This window comes from Takifugu rubripes, chromosome 8 (genome assembly GCF_901000725.2).
Source record: "Takifugu rubripes chromosome 8, fTakRub1.2, whole genome shotgun sequence".
NCBI classification, from domain to species: domain Eukaryota; kingdom Metazoa; phylum Chordata; class Actinopteri; order Tetraodontiformes; family Tetraodontidae; genus Takifugu; species Takifugu rubripes.
This window is the reverse complement of record NC_042292.1, coordinates 5,617,939-5,636,034: the sequence shown is the minus strand read 5'-3', so window position 1 is coordinate 5,636,034 and position 18,096 is coordinate 5,617,939. Positions and strand designations below refer to the sequence as shown.

The window sequence follows — 18,096 nt, the reverse complement described above, 5'->3', positions numbered from 1 at the left end:
TGCTTTCTCTCTACAGGGGTACATGGTGGAGCTGACCACCCACCAGGGCAGCGTGGGCCGTGTCCTCCGGGCCGGTGCCGCCCTGCTGGCTGAGGGAAACCTCAGTGAGGAGGAGGACTCTGAAGTCAGGGAGCAGATGAACCTCCTGAACTCCCGATGGGAGCACCTGAGAGTGGCAAGCATGGAGAGGCAGAGCAGGTACTCCAGCAGAGTATGTTGTTGCTGTTGACATGTCTCACAGGAGTAAATAACCTTTCTCAAAGAGGTGCAGACAATATCCGTGATTATAGTAAAGTCAAATAATGTCATCATGATAACTGACGTCAGATGCTTTTCATTGTCTAAACCTTGACCAACAAATTGAATTCAATCTCTTTCTACAAATTAATTGATTGTCTTCACTGTCGCCAGCCACTAAGCCTCCTCCTCCTAATTATGGCGAGCTGGACAATAACTGACATCACGCCAAATTTAATTAACTGTTCCGCTATCGCTTTGCATAATTTTGTTGGTTCAAGCACAAAGTTGTGAGGATGTGACTTTGCCTTTAAAAAACAATTTACAAAACTGTTTAAAATCAGGGTTATATCTTACTATAACATGTGCTCATACCTACATAAACGATAATAGTCCAGTATTTACATGGCTTGTAGTCTTTTGCCTCTCACGAAATTGTCTCTCACTGCCAGACTCCACGAGGTCCTCATGGACTTGCAGCACAAGCAGCTGCAGCAGCTCACTGACTGGTTGGATGTGACGGAGGCACGGATTAATAAAATGGGTGCTCGACCCCTGGGGCCCGACCTGGAGGACGTCAAGCACCAAGTAGAAGAACACAAGGTGGGCACCAGCTGGCCTCAGGCCTGTAGCTGAACACGGGTCAAGCTAAATTTGTCTTCTCATTTGATCAGCATCCTTATTCACTATCAGTTTGAAAATTTAAGATTATGGTAGAGGCTTATATTGGGAAACTGATTTTATTAACTTCTTAAAGTCTAAATTATAGTAGCTTGTTTTTTTTGGGGTTTTTTTTTAAATGCTGAATTGATGTCAACATAGTTTGTTCAATATCTAAGGCAAATTGAGTGAATTATAGTGAATATAATAAAAATAAACAGGAGCATATAGTAAATATCTAATTGCCATATTGTTTTAAAACATACTTCATTCTGCTAATTAGCTTTTGATTAACTGTAACAATTTCATGCCTCTAAAAGACACTGTGGTAGATGTCTCAGGAATAAATGAACAAACCTCACATGGTTATTGATGCTGCACCTAAAGGATGTGACACTGCTTAAAATAACTTGACAAACATTTTCTAATGATTGATGTGTGTTGACATGTGAAGTAAAAGTGGGTGCTCCTTAAAGAGTAGCAGCGTTATGGAAATACATTAGTGGAGCAGAGTTATGGTAATCTTAAACATGATATTGTTGATAAATGTTTTAAAACATCAGGTAAGTGTTAATCTATAATTGTTTCAAAGGGAAAAGGCTATATTAAGAGTGTTAATAGGATTCCCTAAATGAGCTCATCATTTAGGTTTGAATTAAATATAAGAAAGATGGTCCAAAAGGCAAAAAAATAAAGATACTATTAACATTGTAATGCATGTGTGAGGCAGCAACATTAGTCAAAGAGCTCTTTATAAGACTTTACCCCAGAAAGCAACTTTCTGTTAAACTAACTATTCCCCAGTGAAGATAGTTGAATCATAATTCTTTTTTTAACCCCTGTGGTTTTACAGAGAAACAACACAACAATGTTAAAGTCATATTGCTTCCAGCCAACCTCCATCATTAAGTCGCCATCATTAAAGCTCGCTGTGGTGTGCTCCTACTGTGCAGCTCCTGCAGGAGGATCTGGAGATGGAGCAGGTGAGGGTGAACTCCCTGACCCACATGGTGGTGGTGGTGGACGACAGCAGCGGAGACAGCGCCACAGCGGCCTTGGAGAGCAAACTTCAGGCAAGGACACACTAATACACCCTCTTCATCCTTTAGCCATCGATGCATCGCGTGTTCTCTCTTCCCCACAGAGAGTGGGCTCTGCATCCTCTCGGGAAAATAAATTGAACAGGAGATAGTTTTGCCTTTGAAAGTTGTGCAGTAATTAGGCTTTACTGTTGAGGTGTGTGCCTGCGTCACAGCTTCCTTCTGTGGTTGTTTACTCTGTAGTCATCATCACATATACTCAGCCAGGAGCCAGTCCTCTCAGTGTCTTTCTGCAGTTAATTCCACAATATAGTACTTAGTGGCTGATGCATGGACCTTAATTTACCTCATTATTTCCGTGCAGAGCAAAGAATAAAGCTGTACTGTATTCAAATTGCCCTTCATTCACTTATTTTATAACTTGCCTTGAAGCTAAGCCTCAATTATTTTCGTCACCAAATGAGGATCTCAGGATCTCAGATACACAGGTCAAGTGTGGCTTTCATGCCAGTCTGTCTGCACAGGCAACAAAATGCACCATGCAAACGCATTTATGGCAATATTTGTGTACACAGGCTGTCTGACTCTCTCTGTCTGTCTGACTACCAGTCTACCATATTCATTAAAATCGTAAAATAATTCCTGAACATCTAAAATAAAAGTCTCATAATGAACAACATGGTGCCAATAGCTGAAAGTAATATATGTGACATAAGAGCTCCCCTGGCATGAAACCAAACCACCCTGAATTTACTGGATGGAAGCAGAATAGTTAAAAATCCTACTCGGCATCAAGTAAAACACGTATGGAACTAGAACAAATTCTGACATATGCCAAAAAAACTGACATTTTAGATGGTCCCTTTGATGTATGCTGGTTTTAATTATTAAGTGCTACAATATTGTGGTTGAAATGATACAGACATGGTCCAAACAGTGTCAGCACTGAGATGGCTTCCCTGCCTCCTTTTGATTCTCCTACAAAGGGAGCAAGCAGCTCTCCATCCATCTTTGTTTGTGTCAGTGGACAGGATGGCGCCTGTCTAATCTATGATAATTCACTGTCTATGAGCTCTTGCAAAGACGCATGCTTCATTTTTGTGAGTTCAGGTCAGTGAGCATTATAATCTGTTCACCAAAGGAACATTATTCAAAAGTACTGGAGCAGCAGCCTGGAATCCTGGTAAAGACATTCCCAACGAACTGATACCAGACGTGACACTGTGTTGAGGGCGTGAGGAGACAGCAGGAAGTCACTGGGATTTTCATCAAGTAAACCTAAAACTATTATCTCAGTATCTAGAAAGCTGAGATGCTTCTAAATGTACAGACGCACAGGAAATTAGAACAATCGAACGTGTCTGAAATCTCTCCATGGGGGAAAAGTTTTTTTGAAGGATAAAAGTAAGCTGCTTTGTGTGGAAAGCGGATTCATTGAAAATGAGAATCTCTCCATCCAAAACAATACAGGAACTCCAGAGTGGGATTTTGAATACCCCTCTGCATAATTCACATTTACAATGCAAACAATGTGGATATAGGAGGGAAAGAAATGCTGATCTAAAGGGTTGAAGTGTTTGCCACTGTTGTCCCTGCAGAGATAACATCATGGGCTGCAGCATATTAACCTCCCAGTCCTTGCTGTCACTTCAATGAAGGACATTCATCCTAACATCAACATGCATCCTATTTCTACGTCTCTCTTTAACTGCTTAACTAGCTTAACCTCCTACTTTTTTTGCGTCCCATTGCACAATTTTCTAACTGTTACACAGACACACTTTATTTTGTGTCTGGTTAAAATTGACCTCACCCAAAATTTGGTCTAGAACCCGTTTGTAACCGGTAAATTTACATCTCAGCCGTTCTAAAAAGGTTTAGATAAGAAAACATGTCCCTTTCTTGATGAGGGGAGTCATGTGATGATTAAAACCTTTAGGCGGCGTGCTGACAGTTTTTTTTTTTCCTTGCTCAAAATTATATCTGTGTTAATCCCCTTATAACTAATGTATGTGAACATGTGTGCAGGTGCTAGGGGACCGATGGGCAGCCATTTGTCGCTGGACAGAAGAACGGTGGATTCTACTTCAGGAGATTTTACTAAAATGGCAGCATTTTACTAATGAACAGGTAGAGTAAATATATAAGTGTGTGTGTGTGTGTGTGTGTGTGTGTGTTAAGACATGCTTTAAGGTTAAAGTTAGAGTTGGGTTTAGGTTAGGGTCAGGTTTAGGGGGATAGTTAGGATGGTTAGGATGGTTAGGGTTAGAGTAATCAGCCGGTTTATGCATTATGCCTATGAAAGTCATCACGAAGACAGAAGTAAAAGGACGTGTGTAGTGTGTGGTTCTACTTTAAAATGTGTTTTAAGCTAAAATAGAAATATAAATTTATTTTAATGGGGGGAGATTGGATTATGCATTATTAACTGATTAGTCTTGATTAAAAATCATAAACCTATGGGGGTCATACCTTGTACTATTCCTTCAATTAAATTCACTTTGTGAGCCTCTAAAACTGGCTACATCAGTTGTTTCCTTGTTTCCAGATTAGCAACCTCTAAGATTTTAGCATCAGGCTATAAATATTCTTCGTATACTTTACATGTGTATATAACTATACACATATGTGCATATATGCATATCTATGTCTCTGTTAAACATGTGAAATGTTAGAATAAATGGCATTAAAGTCCCATTTGATTGAGCATGAGCTGTTTTTTACACCCACGAGCACAGATTCATCTGCACTGTGTTTTATAATGAGGGTTCATTGGCTGCGATGGCTCCAAGACATCTATAATAGCCCAATTTAATTTGATTAATTATTTAAAACATTAGGAATTACAATGAATTTAATTCCGCGTATCACTGCAGGCTCCCTGCTGCTGTTAACATTCCTGCTGAAATCTCTGGCAGAGGAGGAGCAACATCTGCTGAGGCTAGAGCAGAGGAGGGTCACAGGCAGGAGACAGCGGTGCCTCTTCCTCATAACTGTTCTCAAATATCCTCTTCTGTTCTCCCATCACAGTGTTTATTTGACTCCTGGCTGACACAGAAGGAGGAGCTGGTCCGCTCCATCAAGACCTCCAATCTAAAGGACCACGCGGAGATGGTGGCCTGCCTACGCCGTCTCACTGTCAGTGCAAAACATCCCTCAAATTTCCCACATATGATTTTGTTGTTTTGCAGCAAATATTTCCACTTCCTACATCTAAAATACATGATTTACATATTGAATAGCTGACCACTGTTTTATTTTACAAGATTTGACATGTCTGATCTATAATAAAGAATATTTTATTTAAATTCTCAAACATTTATAGTAATCAAAACCTCATTTGTTTAAAATTTTGTTTGCTTTCTGCCTTATAAGGTATGCATGTAGCATTACTTCTCTTTTGGAGTGCTGACATTCCTTCAGTTACAGTCCACTGTATTTTTACTGGACCTCTGAAAGGTCTCTTTGTTCTGTTGATATTTGGCGTTTCAGACGGTAAAAGCAGATTTGGAGGCGAAGCGGCCCACCATGGACAAGCTGTGCTCCATGAGCCAGGACCTGTTGTCCAGTGTAAAGAACAAAGAAGTAGCCAGTAAACTAGAGGCAAGACTGGACAGCTTTGCCCAGCGGTGGGATCGACTCATCCAGAGTCTGGAGTTGAGCATCTCCCAGGTACCCTTTACGCCTAACCATTAGTTGGAACCGTGACGATTCTTAAAGCTGGCATAAGGCTCCTTTGACAAGAGCGTCTGTTTACAGATGACTGGGTCTGTTTTTATTGGGGGTTTTGTCTGAGTGAAATCTGTGCTGCGATAAGAACGCTGCCGTGATGAACCTCTAGTCATGGGAGCTGCAAGTCTCCTGCACATAACAAAATGAAAGAATTGGCTGCATGAAAGAGGTCAGTGAGCACCTCAGAGAGGTTCAGCGGTAGAGGCTATCGAGGAGGGAAGGATGGAATTAAGGTTCATCTGTGCAATCCTGCTCCAACCAGTAAACACACACTGATTAAGACAAATGCTTTCAGCTCTGACATACGGTGTAATTATGTCTTCGTGATCACTCTTCTAAGTGTGTGATTGCTTTTCACTTCACTGTGCTCATATTTCCTGCTGTGAATACATAATCTGAAACAGTAAGAATCTGCCCGTGTAAACACAAACGATATAAGACAGCCAAGTCAGCAACAACAATAACAACAATGATAATAATAATATGACTACTACTACTACTACAACTACTACTACTACTACTACTACTACTACTAATAATAATAATAATAATAATACACTGTAAGAAAAATGAAAACTTATACTGTTGACTTTTCATTCTTTAGAATGGTTGAAAGCATGTGGTGGCTACACATAATGACCCCACATGTCCCCGTCTGTGGTGACACTCTTGTCATGTGCTACAGTCTTAATTTTGACCTATTTTTTGTTCACAGAGTGCAGAAGACAGGGAAAATATTGTAGAAAGGATATTATTTAAGGATGGATTAAATTCTCCATCTGGTTTATCACCCACCTGGTGCAAATGTAATCCCCATAACCGTAATGTTCAAACACCATCACACCAGCGGAAAACAAAATCTGCAAGTATTCTTGGCTGGAACCATCTGTGTCTCACTTTATCCCTCATCCCACTCTTCCTTTTTCACTTCTCTAACTTATCTGTTACACTTGCTGATTGACCTCAGTAGGCAAACCCAGTCTTCACCGCCACGCATGTTTCCATGGCAGCTGGGCCATTGTGGAAGTCTTTACTGAAGGAAAAAAAAATCTGCGAGCACACACACACACACGCACGCACGCACGCACACACACACACACACAGTATGCTTAAATACAAAACATAATGATAAAAATAACCCACTCATATCTGGGTCATCTGGGTCATAGTTTCAACGACCCGCATAATGAGTGGTGGAGCACCCAACAACCAGGTGGCTGAAGCTCCAAATGTGTGATGAGTATAAGTATCTGGAACTCCCAAACAGTCAGTTAGCGCTGATGAAGCGTCTTGGATGAGAAGCCTCTACAAGAGCTTCAAACGGTCCAGCTAAGATTCAACCACCAGAATTAGCAGTCATATTCACTTCTGCACAGTCCAAATGCTGCTTCATACTTTAGTGACTGTCTGGTTGACTTAACTCTGGCTTATGAGCTCACAAATGATGCTTTTGTGCCCTGAATATATATTTGAATGCAGGGCATCAGACAGATGCCAGTGTGTGTCAAGTGTGGATTTGGGAGCATTATAATTTCTGATGGACTATTGTAAACTGATGTAACACTTGTGCACCTTGTCTAATTGTGTGTGTGTGTGTGTGTGCGTGTGTGTGTGTGTGTGTGTCAATTCAGCTCTCATCGGCTGTCAACGCGCCTCAGGAGTCTGAGTTGACCCACTCTGTCACTGCGACCGTTACCAAGGTGATCACGCGGGAAAAGGTGTCAGCCGTGCGCCAGACCCGGGAGTCGCCACCACCGCAGAAGAAAAGACAAGTGGCGGTGGATTCCGAACTCCGGAAAAGGTGAGTGTGTCCCGGGAGGTGCAGCATGAACTGAAGCAATAGTATCATCATCTGTTCTAACTGGTGTGAAATGTTCAGTTTCATGCACCCGTTCGTGCTGTCCTATGTCAGCAGGTAGGTGATGAACCACAGATACTGACTATGAGTGATGCTGATGATGGAGGAAATAGACAGTAGTGAAGAAGAGCTTTCAGCAGATCACCCTCAACTCTGATAGGAATTAGAGGACATTTAGTGGTGAACTTTGGGCAAGATAGACAAAGCTTTGATTTTAGATTGCAAAAATAAAAGAACAGCAATATCTCAATCTATTTTGTGCGTTGTAACAATTACACAGGGGAACACAAGTTTTGTTGAAATAGGTCTGAGAGCTGTTTTTAACTCAGAATTAAAAACTGATCCCAGTTTTTCTCTATCATATCAATATATATATATATATTTTGAACTCCAGGATCTCCTATAGATAGTTCACAGTATCCCCTATAATATTGATAGTACTGACCTATTTGGAGCTGCACAAACAAGTTTCCACATAGCTATAGATGAGTCCAATCCTAATCAGCTTGCAAGTCTACAGCTAATCAGTGGAAGTTTGCTTATCTGGAGGGTTAGCTGTGCTAGAAGAAAAACTGACTGCAATTTTGGAATCAGCGTTCCAATTTTAGTTTTAATCAGCATAAAAATCTAACTCAACAGAATTGTTTTTTTTCTCAAACTGTTCCCCAGTGTTATCCTTCAGCAACTTGAGAATCATCAGAATAAATCCTTCTTTCACAGTCGGATGTGACAACACTCCATCACCTCCACCAAACTTTCCTCCTCCTTCTGATGCATGACACTATCTTGCTGTTCTGCTACTTCCCCTCCCTCCAGTTACTGCCTGCCGTGTCCTGTCATGCCCAGAGTTATATCCCCATCGTAGCCACTGGCCAGTGTAAATGCATCCACTGGTATCAGTGCATCCGATGTCAGTGTGATTTCCAACCTTGGTAGCACAACAAAACTAACCCCGCTGTGACATTAGCCCCTAAATGCACCACCACAGAGATGTGACACTGCAGTCAATGTACAGTTTAAGCTTTCCTTATGCTCTGTAAATACATGCATAAATAAGTTGTTCCTTTATTTAAAAATAAACAGGTGAAATTACACAGATTGAAGGTGGATTAAAGTTGTTGTACTATAACGTCTCAGAAATATAACATGGCAGGTTTGTGTGTGTATTTGTCCCCAGGTTTGATGTGGACTTTACAGAGGTCCACAGCTATATGACCCGTGGTGAGGCCATCCTTCAGAGCCCAGAGTTCTCCTTATCACGCAAAGATGGTAGCATTCAAGAGCTGCACGACAAAGTGCAGGTAAAAAAAAAAAAAACTCTGTGTTTGTGTGTCTGAGATGCCCTGTAGAGATTAATCTGCAGAAACCCATGACGCTGAAATAAAAAGGGCCCATCACACAGTTGGGCTACAAGTGAATTTACATTCCCTTTAGGAATCTCACGTGTGAGGACGTTCTGAGGTGTGATTATGCATACAGGCCAGCAGCGAGGCATTTCGCTGGAAGTTTGACATGCGGCAAAGGATTCGTAATGGCTGTAGAGTTTTCCACCTATTATACAGCAATGGCCCGTGCATGCCAATGCCAGCAATGGTCTTCAGAGGATTACGCAGACGAACAGGGAAAAATGCTTAAGATTAGCACAGGAAATGAAGCAACATTGCAGTGATGAGTTTCAGAGCAACTGTTTATTGTTTTGGAAATACTGATAAGATCAGTTGTTTTCTTCCCACATTTGCCCTGCAAAAGATCAATTTTACTGTTGTTAATGTTGGAATGAACATGGTGCCAGAGTCCGTAGACAGTGAGCGTAGCTCCGCATCAATAACGTAAAAAAATTAAGGCTAAAATTGAAGCCTTAAAAAGCCTTTGTATTCATTTATCAGAGGTGAAATCATAAAGTATGCAAGCAGTGGTTAAATTAAAGAAGTGAAAAAGTTTTTCTAAACCAAAACATCAGCTGAAGGACGATAAAACATTCCACGAAATAATAATGACTAAAGTGATTCTTCAGTGTCGACTGAACCTATTTACTGCATTCATTTAATCCATTATACCAATGAAAATATTTTTCAGAACAGCTATAAATTATTGACCTTATTCTTTAAATGAAGAGCCGTGTTACATTCAAACATCTCAATAAAGTGCACGACATAAGATAAACATTCAAATCAATGTTTGGCATTTACGCGCTTTAGCTATTATGTTAATCAGTGGCAGTAAAGAACTGATACATGTCTTTATATTTCAGTACACCCTCATCAATTAGAAAAAAAATGTAAGCAGATGAAGTTTCTAAATGCTTACGCTGTTATTATACTGGCGCTGGCCGTCACTGTCCACATTCATAACAGACCGAACACACGATAAAAGACCCAGTCATTATATCCCCATTGAGAGCAAGTGTATCGGGCTCAATGTCAATGTTCAGCAGCAGCTCCTATAGGATCCACCTTGACTGTACGTTCTTCACTGAAAAACATTTATTTACAGTTTTTTACTGTATCATGGGGGACTCACAGCTGTGAGGAAACAAACATTAGATTTCTGGTGTTATATATCATTAGTTTGGAAGTCCAGTTGTTGATTATAAGACAAAATGGTGCTGAATTTTAAATGAGAAATGTAAAACATTATTCTTTCTTTATAGTTGAGGTTTGGTCAGCATCGAGAAAATCAGATGTTCAAGCAAAATATACCAGCAAACTGTATGAATCATGCTGACAGTTTAACGTTATTGCGATTCTCCCAGTCATGTCACAGGTTACGATGAGAATTTCCATTTGCTTTTGTTGCAGAAATGTCTCAACTTCTCTCTTTTTTTTCATCCAGAACATATTTTCCTGTTTTTGTGTGTAAGCTTCCTTTTATAATTTTACATTTCTAATGTCTGCTGCAGCTTTTTTAGTTAAGATTCCACCCCACATGTGGAGCAAAATTCCCATTTTCCCTGATACATTTTGAGCCTGAAGAAATCCTCCTCTTCATATCTGAACATCTGTTATATTAAAGAGTTTTATCAAAGGGGGTTGAAAGCAGCGTGATCCCCCCCCCCCCCCCCCCCCCTTCCTCTGAAAACAATACTCTTCAGCTGGACATTGATTTTTAGGGTTTTAATCTTCTTCTGCAATAAATAATAATTATCCTTCTGTTGGACTGTCGCTCTCTGTCTTCTGGTCTCTACTTCTGTCTGTCTCTAATCCTTTAACTTTCTATCTCTCACTCTGCCTGTTCACCCCCCCCCCCCCCCCCCCCCCCCCCTTTCCTTCCCTTTGCTATAGGCGATAGAAAGAGAGCGTCCAGAGAAGTACCGAAAGCTTCAGGAGGCTACGCGCACAGCTCAGACCCTGGTCGAGCAGGGTAATCGTGCACACTCATTCACATTCACACAAACACATGCTTGCACACCCTGTCTGTCCCCATGGCAACACCTCTACCTGTCCCACCCTGCCTCCGTGTCTCCATAGAAACGCTGACAGAGAAAGGAACAGACAGAAAGCTGTTTCTTCCCGTCTGTCCTCTCCTCTGTCCTTGTGCAGTTATTGTGGCACCAGAGGATAGGGAAATAATCAATTTAACATTTTCAGTCTTCTGTTGCTCTGCGCACCGTGCAAATGGGTGTGAAATAGTGTGGTCCCACTCAGAAAGGAGTCAACTTAGAACTTGTTGAAACTAAATGCTCCGAGGAATCATTACACATACATTACATTTTCTTCATGACAAAATGTACCTGTTGAATCAAGAAAACACCATTTTAAATGGTTGAATTATTAGCAGTATTTCCTTCTCACTGCATTTTGAAAATACACGTTCAAATCAATTGTGGATTTTTGAGAAATGATTATGTCATTAATTGCTCATTCAAATAAAAATGTGACATGTTTAAATTCATAATAAGACCTACATATGAATAAAAGTGCCTGTGTCCTGTGGAGCGTTGGAAAAGTGTTGTCCAAAAAGGCCCTGTCAAATCCACATTAGCATGTCGTACACTGGCTGGAAGAGGCTTCTATTTTAAGAGACATTTATTGCCATTTATATTGTCCAAAGTAGCTAACTCATGTGCCATTTACATGGGGGAAGTAATGTTCCTGTAACTGTCAAATGTTTCCTAACCAACTAAAATTATACCATGGTTCAGTCTTTTGGGCCCCATTATTGTCTGGACTTTTTTGTGCTTCCTTTTTATTTTGAGACTGTTCGTTTTAATCACAGCCAAGCCTGCCTTGCTAATAATGTCAGCTTTTGATAAAAAGAGGACCGTTGATTACATCTCATGGAAATATGCCACACTAGTTTTCCCACTGCCTACTTAACTTCACAGGTGATTGATGAGGTACCAACCTCCTACTGGTATGTGCATTCTGATGAAACTGTCTCAGTGAACTCACCATGATAAAGGAAGCAGAAAAAGGACCTGCATTACTGGCTGGCAAAAAAAAAAGAAAAAAAAAAGGTGCAACTGGAGACATATTACCCTCTCAGGAAGTTAAATATTGTAGAATTGTGCTAATGAGATCAAGTATTTTCATTGTGTAACTCTTAAAGACTTTCAGTACATTATTGGGTTTGATAAATACTATTCTGACACTGAAACAAGGAATTTCACAGGGATTATAAGCAAATTCAATTTCACGAAGCTCATTCAAACATAATGTAGGCTTATGAGAAAAAGCCTCTTTTTGGTCTCGGTGCAACATTTGTGACTGCATTTACATGACTTGGATACCAACTCACAGTAGCTTCAAATTTAATTCTCTTGCCAGTCGTCATACTGTAAGAAAGAGGAAATGCATTGTTCTGTTTAACAATGCTGTAAGGTGACAATTAAGTGTTAATTTTTCTCCTAATTCTTAGGATGATTTGTGTTGTGATTGTCTTATGTGTGATTAAGTGGATTTGCTGTCCAGAATTACTCACAAAACTGCTCAATAACTTCCCAGTCCAACTGGCTACTGTATTTGTATGATGATGGTTTAATGTTACCCGGGGAGGAAATGCTACTTTTGAGTTCACGGTAATGATGTCACGTGACTGCCAGTGCAGCGTAGTCACTCATTAATGAGTTTTTAATGGCTTCTGGACAAGGCCACAGCGGTATGGAACAGAGGGTAGAGTGGTTTATCACAGGAAACACTTACTATTGGTCTTCAGAATATGTTGATAAGCAAGTAAGTGATAGAGGACAGGATATAGCATACCACTTTAGAATTAATGTCTAGCCTCATTTCCTGTTTTCCAACTTATGCATCCTAAGGGTCATTCTTAGTGGACTGTTATGGAAAGTAGCTTCAGCTAATGCCCCGAGTTGTAACTGTAAATGGAACATTACTGAGGTACAATTACCGGAAGTAGAAGCAATCTGGAGAATGTATGCAGGCTAGATGAGAAAGCCAACTGGGATTCTGCTCTTTCAGGTCCAGTTGTCATACAGCCGATGGGATTTTATTTGCCCTTTTCCAGACAGGAGCGTAAATCCATCCCTCTACAACTTTAGCATTGATTTTTCTTTTTCCTGCTCCTTGAATCTCATTAAGGTTTTTACTTTCCAGTACTGGAGTTTTACACATGAAAATGGCCATTTGCCTTTAAAAGATGTCAATTACAAGAAAAGATGTTGATGTAAAGTAAGATAAACTGACATTGGAGTTCACTTCTTGTGACTCGCCTCACCTTCAGTACCACTGGGCAGAGTTTGTCGGCGTGAAATGTGTGTTTATCTGGCCCCTACCGGGAGAGATGTGGTGCGACTGAATTTTGAAGGATATATCAGTGCGTGTTTGATTGTGTGACACCCCCCTTGTTGTTTTGTCTGCTCCTCCAGAGGGGAGTCGTGCTGATGACATTGCCCAGGCAGCGGAGCAGCTCAACCAGCGCTGGGTTGGATTCTGTGCCCTGTTGTCAGACAGGCTGGCATGGCTGGCCTTCCAAGCAAAGGTACACACACACACACACACACACACACACACACACACACACACACACACACACACACACACACAGACAGGTCCGCTCCCATTCTGAATGCTGTAATTCACCTGCCAGTGTAACCGTGGGCAGTAAGGACAAGATGATCTTGACCAGTTTGACTTCTTTTGCACTAAATGTCTCTGACAAAAAAAAAAAATTCCAATCTTTTAAAAAGTGAAAAATTGATATCAGATAATGAGTTATTGAATCAATTTTTGAGGTGTGTCTCAGGTCTGGTTCGTTTGGTGCTTCTGCAGGAATACAGATGTTATCTATGTGGGAGGTTTTCTCCATTCCTAAAACCTGTGTTCGCTGCAGGTGCTGGCCTTCTACAGTTTGTATGAGCAGTGCGAACAGGCTGTGGAAAACAGTGAGAACTGGCTCAAGGTCCAGTCGCCTCCAGCATCAGAACCAGAGCCACTTAAAGTGCAGCTGGAGCGATGCCAGGTACGTGTAAGAGATGTGGAGTTTGGTTGGAACGTGTTTCTTTGTTGTGAGCTGTAATTATTTAATATTTTCATTTTTTTTCTTTGCGATTTATGTTTTACATAGAGCTTGTTTTATTTCCCCTTGCATGCATCTGTTTGTCGCAGCATTGTTCTGTAAGTATTTCTGTTTGATGTGTTTTTCTTGGTTTTCAATATCTTTGGAACAAACTTTTAAAACGACATTATGTTGTCACCCGAAGCCTCCACAAAAAAACAAGCTGCAAACATTGATAATGCAGTTTTCTGCATTATTTCTTTGTCCTGTAATAAGTCTCAGAAATATCAGAATTACCAATGACAGGCAGCTCTGCAAAAACAAGGAGGACATAACTCCAGAGGTAGAAGACAAAGATGAAGAGGAAGGAAGCGTTGAACGGAAAAGGGAATAAACATAGCAGGACGAAGGAGAAGATTAACAGATTATGTTTGCTGCAAAAACCGATGCAGGAATGCTAAAAATATGTTAAGTATGTTTGCCTTTCTTTGCTGATAAATGTACACAACCAAAGCTTCCTTTGGAAGAGTGCCCATTCGCTTTTCACTTGCTCCTGATCACTATTTTATGGAATTGAATATTGCTGAGGGAGATGATCCCTTTTTTAATACTGTAACCTTGTACTGGTCGGTGCCGTGCAATTGTGGCAAATATATGCGACAGTTATGTCTTTTTGTCAGTGACACATAAAAAAAGAAAACTATTTAAATGCACAAAAACATTTTCTCTCTATGCTGATACACTTGCTTTTCCAGCAGCTTTAATTTCTTTGCGTAAAGTTTTGGAGAAAAACGTTGCACAGCTGCAATTCAGTTTTGCTGAGCTGGTCCAATTTCCTGCTCGGCTTCAGATTCATTAACATTTGGACATGCATTTAACCGTTTCTGCGCATACGGGAAATTATGCTCCTTTCACTGTTTCTTCAAGAGTGCGTATAATTGGAAAAGCGACCATTTTGAAAATGTTGCTCTTCTGATCGGTGTGGGGTGTGATGATCCACTGTCTCCTGTCCCTCATCCTGGCAGGAGGAAGTGGCTCGCCTGGTCGCCCTGCAGCCCCAGGTAGACCTCCTGGAGAAGAGGCTGAATGAGCTCAAAGGGGAAAAAAGATGCGAGGAAGACCCTTCAGCTTTTTTAGATGCTGACATCACCGCCTTCAAAGAGCACTACAGCAAGGTCCTGGAGGATCTGAGGACGAGAGAGAGGCAGCTACAACTGGGTGAGAGAATGTAGCACCGTTGATTCACTACCAAACTTCTGTATTTTTCCTATTGGTACTTGCTTCATGTGTCCTCATCAATCATCACTCACTGACCGAATACCTATCCTAATTTTTTAAAAACCTGAGCTACTATTTAAAACTATTTATTGCCACGGTCTTCAGCTCTTTAATACTTCAGAGTACTGCAGAGCTTCACAAAATAAAATAAATCCAACAGATATCACCCCAAACTGTTACCAAGCAAGTTTCAGCTGAATGACTTTTATATTAGAAACCTTCACCTCGTTGACTTATTCTTGAGTACAACACTAAATCTCTGCCCACCACAGCGTTCTTATTAATTTCAACACCAACCGACCAGACTTTGGTGAGTTCAGTTGGGAATCAGCTCAGGTAAATTTTCTTGCATGTGTGAGCGTGCAGCCAAATGACATTTTGGGGACATTTCCTGATAAATGGATAGAAAGAAATACTAATTAGCGCATAAAAGCATTAAGGCATTTATTCTGGTCTTAAAGCATCTCTTCTGTTGCTCAGTTCTTATAATAACTCCAAAAGTCAGGACTTTTGTTAAAATAATAATCGCTTTGATATCTAATATTGAAATATGGTTAATGTAAAGAAAAACTTTAAAGATTAGGGTTTTATTTTGTTCCAAAGATCATTCAGGGGCTGGTCATTCCCACTTTATGCTCCTTCTTGTGTCACAATGTTAATTTTAGAGCAGATTAACAAGTCAGGTGACTCAGCTGTGCGTCATCGACTGTGTTTTTCACCTGTCGCACCAAAGACTGACTACTTTCTAACACTTCTGTGGGGCTTTCTGTTGCTTTCTGAGCGAAAACAACAACAATAAGACTTAATGAGATGGAAAAAGAAGTTGAAAGCTGAGACCATCAAGACAAGGAAACCTAAATCACACAGAAACTGTGACAAAACAGGCAGAAAGCTATTTATATCAATAAGAGAGAGAACGGGAGAGGGGGAAAAAGACCGAGAAAATGCCCCCAAGGGAAAAGACACCGAGAGGAAAATATGCAGAGTGGAAAAAAGTGACATTAAGAGAGGCAGATGGAGGGTGAAGGAAGGATGGAGGAAGACACCGACAGCTGAGCAGACAAACTACACTTCTTTGCTCATGCAAACAGCTTCCTTCCTCATGCCCCACGCTGTGCCTTTCTCACCCACACAGGGGTAAGAGAGCATTCAGCTCTTTACTAGCACGCATGCAGGCACACAGGCACACAAACACGAAAGCTCCCTAAAAGAAGAATGCAGTGATGGTTTAAATGTGACACAGAGACAACTGATGTGGATTTCTCCATCTGCCTCTGAAGTCAAGTCAGGGATGGAGAAATAATTAAGCGGAACATCGGAAGTCACAGAAACTCTGCCAGCAAGAATTAAAAGGAAAGTTGTTTTAGAAGAAAAACACTTTAGCCAAGCAGGCTAAAGTGGCTTGTTTTTCTCGCCCTTAAGGATTGATTTGATAATCAGTCCATCCAGGGTTGTATTTCTCCTTCTTTAAATGTGTTTTTTGCCATTTATTGTCCCAGAACAGTACTGATCACCTAAAAGACTCTGACATTGTGCATCTGTCTTTGTCTCTCTCTGTCTCTAGTTTTGGAGAGCTTGCCCCCGGCTCGTTATAAGGAAACCATATCAATACTGTTGGCATGGTTGCAGCAGTGTGAGGCTAAGCTAGCCATCCCATCTACTGCCGTAACAGAGTATCCTATTATGGAACAAAGGCTGAAGGACGTTCAGGTACGCATATGTAGATGCTCATTTTTACCCTTTTGTGGTAAAAAATGTATATTATAGTATGCTTGATTATGTACTTTACTGTAATATGTTATGAAATATTTCTTTACTTATTTTAGCATGTTTGATAAAAGTCACTGTGAGTGCCTTGCTCAGTAACACTTTGAGGCCAGAAACCCAAGATCTTTCAAACCTATCCTTAAATGTCAGTTTTACCCACTTATATTATCAAAAGGTCATGTCAGTGCTGAATTGTTTCTGTATCACTGCCTATGCTCTTGACACCACTGCTGCTCAGATGAGTTTACAAATTCTCATAAAATGCCAAAATGGCCCTGGCTCTCTAATCCTGTAGGGCCGTATAATGCTGTAATCACTTTTTACAACCAGTAGTGAAGTTATACTGCCAGTGGCCTTGCTGAACTGGCAGATCAACGCTGTTTTAAATCAAGATTTTTTCAGTGTTTCAGGGAGCCAGCAGAGGAAACAGATCACAAGCCCCATTAGCCATCAGTCTAAATCACACCCGCAAGATAAAGAGTGTAATGCATCTATCACACTCCCAAAAATTCCCCAACTCACTGGTGAAAGTATGAAATCTTTGAACAACAAACCATCAAGAGGTCAACACCCTTATACTTTAATGGTAATACTGTGAATTTTATCAGGATTGTATGTGTAAGCTTGCACTGTCATGCTAAGCTGTAATGTTATCTGGGTGCAGCTATCCAACAACAAATATTTTCTCTTAGGCATGTACCTGATGTTGTGCAGTTCATTGTAATTACCTGGTGGAGAAAAGCCATTAGAATCGCCCCTGTTGAGGTCATGCATGAGTCTCTCTGCATTTCTTCCCAACTGTGCTGCTTAGATATTCAGTTCTGTTGTTTTTGAGGCTGCACTCTCGATAGCACCTTGGAAGTTTCTGATTTGGCTCATTTCAGTTAAAGAAAGTCCACACTTGTGTTGTGGATAGAGGCTTCCTTGACTGTCACTTAAATATTTATAAGGCTAAACCCATAAAAACAAGAAAAAACAAAAAGCACAAGGCTTTTCTATGCAGGTGCAAGGTTCCGCTTCTGTTCATACCTCATAGTATTTGTGGTCGTCTTTCCTTTAAATCTAACTTTG

General features: G+C 40.6%; 1 protein-coding gene across 1 annotated transcript in view; it reads left to right on the top strand.

The window, feature by feature from the left end:
* dmd (dystrophin) overlaps positions 1-18,096 on the top strand; it is a 168,120-nt gene that overhangs the window by 73,405 nt on the left and 76,619 nt on the right. The window contains exons 13-25 of the mRNA XM_029840434.1: positions 17-198; positions 690-840; positions 1,851-1,970; positions 3,966-4,067; positions 4,968-5,075; positions 5,430-5,609; positions 7,301-7,470; positions 8,705-8,828; positions 10,809-10,887; positions 13,352-13,464; positions 13,816-13,944; positions 15,006-15,198; positions 16,823-16,968. Of these exons, the coding sequence (XP_029696294.1) occupies positions 17-198; positions 690-840; positions 1,851-1,970; positions 3,966-4,067; positions 4,968-5,075; positions 5,430-5,609; positions 7,301-7,470; positions 8,705-8,828; positions 10,809-10,887; positions 13,352-13,464; positions 13,816-13,944; positions 15,006-15,198; positions 16,823-16,968 (1,797 nt within the window). The remainder of the gene's footprint in view (positions 1-16; positions 199-689; positions 841-1,850; positions 1,971-3,965; positions 4,068-4,967; positions 5,076-5,429; positions 5,610-7,300; positions 7,471-8,704; positions 8,829-10,808; positions 10,888-13,351; positions 13,465-13,815; positions 13,945-15,005; positions 15,199-16,822; positions 16,969-18,096) is intronic.